Source organism: Urocitellus parryii, chromosome 3 (assembly GCF_045843805.1).
Source record: "Urocitellus parryii isolate mUroPar1 chromosome 3, mUroPar1.hap1, whole genome shotgun sequence".
Lineage (NCBI taxonomy): Eukaryota > Metazoa > Chordata > Mammalia > Rodentia > Sciuridae > Urocitellus > Urocitellus parryii.
In genome coordinates this window covers 213,753,616-213,761,012 of record NC_135533.1, presented here as the reverse complement: position 1 = coordinate 213,761,012, position 7,397 = coordinate 213,753,616, and the positions used below count along the sequence as shown (strand labels likewise).

At 40.1% G+C, this 7,397-nt stretch overlaps 1 protein-coding gene across 1 annotated transcript; it reads left to right on the top strand.

Moving 5' to 3' along the window:
- Nucleotides 1-4,942, top strand: LOC113178480 (olfactory receptor 7E24-like). The gene is made up of 2 exons (XM_077795804.1): nt 1-29; nt 4,000-4,942. Exons 1-2 carry the CDS (start codon nt 1-3, stop codon nt 4,940-4,942), a joined length of 972 nt encoding a protein of 323 aa, XP_077651930.1.
- The last annotated feature ends 2,455 nt before the right edge of the window (nt 4,943-7,397 follow it).

Genomic DNA, 7,397 nt, shown 5'->3' with positions numbered 1-7,397 from the left:
ATGACCCAGCAGAGGAGCAGCTTAAAGCAGTAAGAGTGGAGGGAGAGGAGGGGTGGAGCAAGGCCTCTCAGAAACACTGTCTCCTCCCTGTCAGGACTGATGTGAGGAATTCGGTAGCAACATGGGGACAGTGATAGGCAAATATCTAGCTATGATGTGTGTGCAGTTTGTGTTTTGTTTTATTTTATGAGTTCCAGGCAACACATTCAAATTTTGCTTTTCTCCAAAACTTGTTGTACTTGCTGGAGACACCTCAACCATGAAGGTGGTGGGTCCCACCACTCTGTTTTTTAGCATTGCAAATTTATTATGTAGAGGATGATGGCAAAGAGGAGGACTCTGGTCACCATGGCATGTTCACCGACAATCCAGGGTTTCCCATGTGCCAGGCTCTGGGCTACAGTGCTAGTAAAGCTTGTTTCATTTCATGTATCTGCAGAGGTTTCCCCAAGACACTAGGGCATACTTTTTCCAGAAAAGGAAGGAGAACAGCATTTTTTTTTACAACTATTATGAGGTAGACTGGTAAAGAAGAGTGAGGAGAGTTTCAATGGGTCTGACTAAATACAGGCAGAGGGCAGTTTCCAGGAGAATCCTGGCAAATGATTCCCTAAAGAACCTCGGGAGATATTTCACATCCCTGTCTCTCCAGATCAATAACCCAGGACTACAGAGTCCATTTCCTGACTCCCCTCTCAGGGTCTCCTCTCCTGGCGCCCCGGCCCAGGGTGCTCTCCCATTGTGAGTCCTGGCAGAACAGAGTGGACAGCAGTGTCTGGTATCTGCCACACCAACTACAGCAAGGACAGCTCAGAGTCAAAGGCAGGGATCACAGAGGAGCAGGCACAGGATAATCCAGCAGAGATTACCTCCTGACCCCTCCTGGGTCACCGCTCAGGTGTCCACATCCATGCCCACTCTTGTGTTCTGCTCACTCAATCCAAAAAGGAGAGAAACAGTCTAGTGGTTTCTTTTCTTCCTAATCAGGGCATTGGCCAGAGTTTAAACATGTACCTCAGGTGTCCCTGTGGCTTGAACCTTTGGTTTACCTACAGAAATTTATGATTTGTGGGAAGTGATGAAAAATGTCAGTGCAATTGGAGCGAATCTGTGCTCCAACTTGTGCTGTCTGTGCTCAGGGAAAGTTAGTACTCTGCCATTCAACATTGTCTTCTGGAATTTTTTTTTTTTTACAACTGCATTGAGTAAGCAATAAACAGAAAAGAGCACTCCCAATGTGGTTAATGTGTGATGAATGTATAAAATAAGGGTGAAATACATATAGGACATTATTACCAGTAGTAATGATACATTCAAGCTTATGTGCATCCATACCATTGAGCTAAAATATCCTTTTATTTAAAGTTACTGTTTCCTAATTCTGTAACCGGGCATGTTATTTTGTCCTTCTATAAGATCATGCTGTGTTTGGAGAGGAATGCCTAATCCCCTTTCACTTCTGATTCCTCAGAGCTTACCCCTTGTTTGGCACAGAGGAGCGTTAAAAATTTTTAAATATCTTTGTTAAACATTAAATGGACTCCTCCTTGTTTACAGAGCTTGTCCATAGTCAGTGTGGCTTCATCACACTTGGTACCCTCCTCTCTACACTTTTATCCCTTTCAGGAATGTCAAAATGAACAGGGCTCAAGAAATAACAGCTCTTTCTTGTGTTTATATGGTGTGCACATGAGCTTCTACATTGTACAGTTATTCCGAATGATGACAGAGACATCTATGGGTAACCAAAACATGAAAGAGGACTAAAGAAAGTGGCAAGTAATCTCTACTTGATGAGTTATAACTTGGAGTTACCTCATTTCAGTATTTGCTAGCATTTTGAAAGTGTTTTTTATCAATAAACTCACTTCCATAAGGACTGAATTCTTTGCATGTTAAAACAATAGATGGCTAAATGTTTATTAGGTCCAGTAGTGTCATACATGCTTTGTATGTGGAAGATAAGGGTGCTTTCATCCCCATTTGCATTAAGCAGTATGCACCCAGGGAGGTGGAGAGATGTACACACATTCCACATATATTGGCAGGTCAGTGAGCCAAGACTGAAATGTGGATGTGTTGACCCCAATTTAGGATGCTGTGTCCTTTACTGAAATAAAAAGTAAAAATATTATTCTGTATGGAAAATGACATTTCTTGTTCAATAATCATATTCAGGATTATTACCAAATATACATTAGCAGTATTATTTTATTTATACACACTTCACTTTATAAACTAAAAGTTAAATGATTTATTTGACCAGAACTGATTTGTATTAAGATACCAAACATAAGAAATAGTAACATGGAGCATGCATCAACTTCTGGAATTAAAATAACTCTATGCCCATATTACTAGGAAAATTTCATTTCTGTGATAGGGAGACAGACATAAGAACTTCTATTTTTTTTTCAACAATAAACACTAGTTCAATGTTGTTCCTTCTCAGGATATGATGTGTATCATGTAAATCATTTGAAATAGCTACATGCACTTCACAGAAACACTTCAATTCACATGACTACATGAATTAGTCCATTTCAGGGACATAGGATTATGACTGCATGATAGGTAGATAATTTTAGAGTTTTTAGGAAGGTCTTAAAGAAAACTGCTTATGTATATACAAATTAGTACTGACATGTATATATCAAATAAAAAATATACCCACATTGAGTTGGGGGTGTAGCTCAGTGGGAGAGCACTTGCAAAGCATGCCTAAAGCTCCTGCTTAGGCCCCCAGTGCTAAAATAAATAATAAAAATTTAACATGTATCTATTGACTGGTAAGAGCTATATCTTTGGGGGAGCAGGTGTGCATGAGAAAGTATTCCTGAAAAGAAAAAAAAAGGAGTGAAATTTTATAGATGGCAATCAAGTCTCTCTAAATCACCAGGTCTGAAATGCATTTTGCTAAATGTTTGTTTTTTTAATATGTGAAGTGGGTCTTTTGACAGCACAAGTACATAGTATTATATATAGTATATATAGTACATAGTATAATTTCTACATACTGGCAAGAATTCTAAGGCACTGATTCTCAACCCTGGTGTAGGAAAACAACAACAATATTTTAAAATATTCACAGCTATATGTAGTGATAAAGGAGATTACAATATAAAGAAGATTGTGATACCAGTTTTATATTAATACTAGACCCTGTGAATATATTGTCTCCATTTTTTATATGAGTAAATGCCCAAAGAGTATTTATCACATTTCTGTTAATTTCTTCTTTTGAATTTTTTGCTGAATTATCACAGTGTTCCCTCCAAAATAATAACCCAAATGGCCTTCAAGTATAAAAAAAATGCCTCCAAGGACAGAAAATATTGATGTGAAAGTCTATTAAATGGTGTAAGAAGGAGGGACAGACTCACACAGGTTTGGGGGATTTCCCTGGTTCTACAGTCCTCAACTATTCATCAAAGAGTTTAAAATCACAAAAACAATGAGGTGTTAACCACAGGATACTGGACATTAATTAAAAAAAAAGAACTGTCTGCCTCTGTAGAAATTTTATGGGGATTGCAAGGGTTTGAAACAAATAATGTGCATAAAATATAGAATTCCAAATTATGTTCCAGCATTTCATTTCTGTTTCAATACTGACATGTGCAGGGCACACAAATGCCATATCTGTGATCTGAGATGCTAGTGCTTGTGCATGTAGTTAAAACACTTATTAAACTGTGAGGGCCACTTAAGCTAAGGGTACAAGTTCTATATTAAATAATTTTTTAAAATACAAAGAAATTTGAGCAGGGATGTCAACTCCAAGAAAGGGCTAATCCCCAAACCCAACAAGCTGAAAGTCTCATGGGCAATAACATGTTTTCTGATGTGAACTAACAACTTTAAGTAAATATTCAGTGAATACAATCCTAGTTCTTAGATGGTGTTTAAAATAATTGAAATCAAAGGAATTGGTATCATTGTTTGAGTATTTAACATTTGCTTGTTCCCCTTTTTCAACCTTATTTTCTTTTTCAATAGTTGCCCAAGCAGAATAGAAGCTCAAAACCTATCACGCGTCTCAGAATTCTATCTCATGGGACTGTCAGAGGACCCAGACCTGCAGCCCATCATCTTTGGACTCTTCCTGTCCATGTACCTGGTCACAGTGCTGGGGAACCTGCTCATCATCCTGGCTGTCAGCTCTGACCCCCACCTCCACACCCCCATGTACTTCTTCCTCTCCAACCTGTCCTTGGCTGACATTGGCTTCATCTCCACCACGATCCCGAAGGTGCTCGTGAACACCCAGACTCACAGCAGAGCCATCTCCTATGTGGGCTGCCTGACACAGATGTCTCTTTTTCTCATTTTTGGATCTATGGATGCTCTGCTTCTGACTGTGATGGCCTATGACCGATATGTGGCCATCTGTCACCCTCTGCTTTACTTAGTCATCATGAACCCTCAACTCTGTGGCTTCTTAGTTCTTGTGTCTTTTTTGGTTAGTCTTTTTGACTCCCAACTGCACAATTTAATCATCTTACAATTTACTAACTTAAAAGGTGTAGAAATTTCTAATTTCTTCTGTGACCCTTCTCAACTTCTTAACCTTGCCTGTCCTGACACCTTCTCTAATAACATCCTCAAGTATTTTCTTGGTGCCATATATGGCATTTTCCCCATCTCAGGGATCCTTTTCTCATACTATAAAATAATTTCCTCCATTCTGAGGATCCCATCCTCAGGGGGGAGGTACAAAGCCTTCTGCACCTGTGGCTCTCACCTGGCAGTTGTTGGCTTGTTTTTTGGGACAGGCTTTGGAGCGTACCTTGGACCAGCTGTGTCACATTCTCCCAGAAAAGTTTTGGTGGCTTCAGTGATGTACACTGAGGTCACCCCCATTTTGAATCCTTTCATCTACAGCCTGAGGAACAGGGACATTAAAAGTGCTCTGAGGAGGCTGCACAGCAGGACTGTCTAAACTCAGTACTTTTGGTGTCCAGCAGCAGGGTATTTTGGAAAATGTCCTGAAGTCAGTCATCTAGTCCTTTCAATCTCATCTCCTTCAAAACATTAATGACCTTAACTTCTCATCACATCTCATATAAGAATGGTTGTAACCAGGATTGGTAAAGGGGGTCTGGGGAATTTTCAAAATGGGAACAAAATATCACTTGGAGATGGTGAAAAATTTCTGGAGATGGATGATGATGATAGTTTGACAACAATGTCACTGTAATTAAGGCTGTTGTGCTGTGTACTTGAAAATGGTAAAAACTGTAATGGTTTTGAGATTTAAATTTACCACAGTTTATTTTTCTTGCCTAATTTCTCTAACAAATGTTTCAAGGATGGTATTGAATAGAGGTGATGAAAGTGTACATTTTTGCCTTGTTCCTGAATTTGGGAAGGAAGAATAAAGAAACATAAATCAAGTGGAAGAAGTCTAATTGTTTATTTGCTGAAGATATAATCCTATTCGTAGAAGATCCTAAAAACTGCATGAATGGTTTCTTTCTTTCTTTTTTTTTTTGGTTTGCTTTAGTATATTGAATATCTTTCTAAAATAAACTATGAGAAAGCCATTCTAATCCAATGGGAGAGATGCTGAAAGATTCAAGATTATCACCCATTATTAGCAATGTAAAACAGAGAGAAAGATCTGTGAATTATGCCCGTAGAATTCTGCCCCCATGGGAGAAGGGTCAAGCCGAAAGCCATCAATGGGAAAGATGAAGAAAGATGGGCTCTCAGAGCAGGGGTTTCTGGCTAAAAGCTGTTCCTTGCTCACTGTGTCAATTTTTTTTTCTCCCAGCCCCCTCAGGCTGATTCTTTAGGCTAAGATGGTGGAGATGGTGTTTGCTGTAGTAGAGAAAGAAAGTGGTGGGCTGAACCCAGGGGTAGTGCTGAAAAGCTTTCCGAGTCACGCTTGGCTCAGGGTTCTCCAGGGAAGTTGGAAAGAGGAGCTAGAAGTCCAGGTGGCAGGACATGCCTGGATAGCAAAGAGAGAGAGTCTGCAATGCCCATACAAGGGACAGCAGTCCAAAACCTAACTTGCATAAGCAGATGGAGTCTGACAAAGACTTGCTCTAAAATGTCTCCCCTGTGGGACTGACCTAGCCCTAGTAAGCCCTTGGTGGGCAGCCTGGGAGAGCAGGGTAGCCCAGTGTTGGACAGGACACCATGGGAGACAGACCCCCATGTGTTTTCTGGCTCATCTCCATCTCTCAAAGCTTTTGAACATGCACATAGCTGGAGATCTCCCTGCAGGAGAACTTTGGAAAGCTCCCTCTAGTGAGACTGGGCAGGGGTGGCAGGGGTTGGGGTGGGGACTGCCTTGAGAAAGCAGCTGAGGAAAGGTTTCTTGAGCTTATAAACATATTGAGCAATTCTGTAGTATACAATATCAGCACCCAAAAACCAGGTGCTTTCTTACATGTCAATAGTGAATATGTTGAGAAAGAAATCAGGAAAACAGTTCCATTCACACTAGCCTCAAAAGATCTTCAGAGTTAATTTAACCAAAGAGATGAAAGACCTCCTCCAAGAAAAGTATGGAAGGCTGGAAAAAGTAAGAGAGAAGACACCAGAAAATGGAAAGCCCTCCCATGTTCAGAGTTAGGAAAAATCAATATTGTTAAAATGGCCACGTTACCAAGCAATCTACAGGAGTCAATGCAATACTCATCAAAATATAGTTCTGAGAAGAACTGGAAATAACAGTTCTAAAATCTGTGTGGAAGAACAAGAGACCCAGAATAGCCAATGCAACTCAGATGCAGAATAACCAAAGCAGAGTAGAGCTGGAGGCATCACAATACTCAATATTGAAATACTGAAATCCTTCAGGATTTAGATAACACGGATCAATTTGTCTAATTATGGGCTTTTTGCATTGAACCTCCAAGGTCATATGAATGTCAATTATCAGCCTGTAGCCCTTCAGCTTGATCTATTTGATCCACTGGCCTCCATGATGTTTCTTCCTTCCATGGTTCTGCATCAGGAAGCTCCTATTTGAGACTGAATTGATAGCAATCTTAGGGACTGAACAGGCACTCAATGGGCACCAAGCAGGAGAGGGGCGTTCGATCTGTGTTCTTTAGTTATAACCCAGCAGAGATGCACCATACACCAGTGAATCCTGAAGTAGACATTGGATGGTGGAAGGTCCATTAGAAATGTTGTTTCCTCCTCCTCAGGTCAAACATCACACTTTGACTAGCTAAACTGGAGGACACCAACATGCTAAATTTCATAATCCATTCTCCAAATGCCACAGAAAAAAAATGCCACAATTAAAATCACATGACTGAAGACTTGTGTTTCAAAACAAGATCCTTATAATGCCATCCAAAACCAAACAACAGAGGTCATTCCTTGGGCTTTAACTATTTAATGTGTGGTTTGTGGATGACTTGCTTAAGAGAACTGAA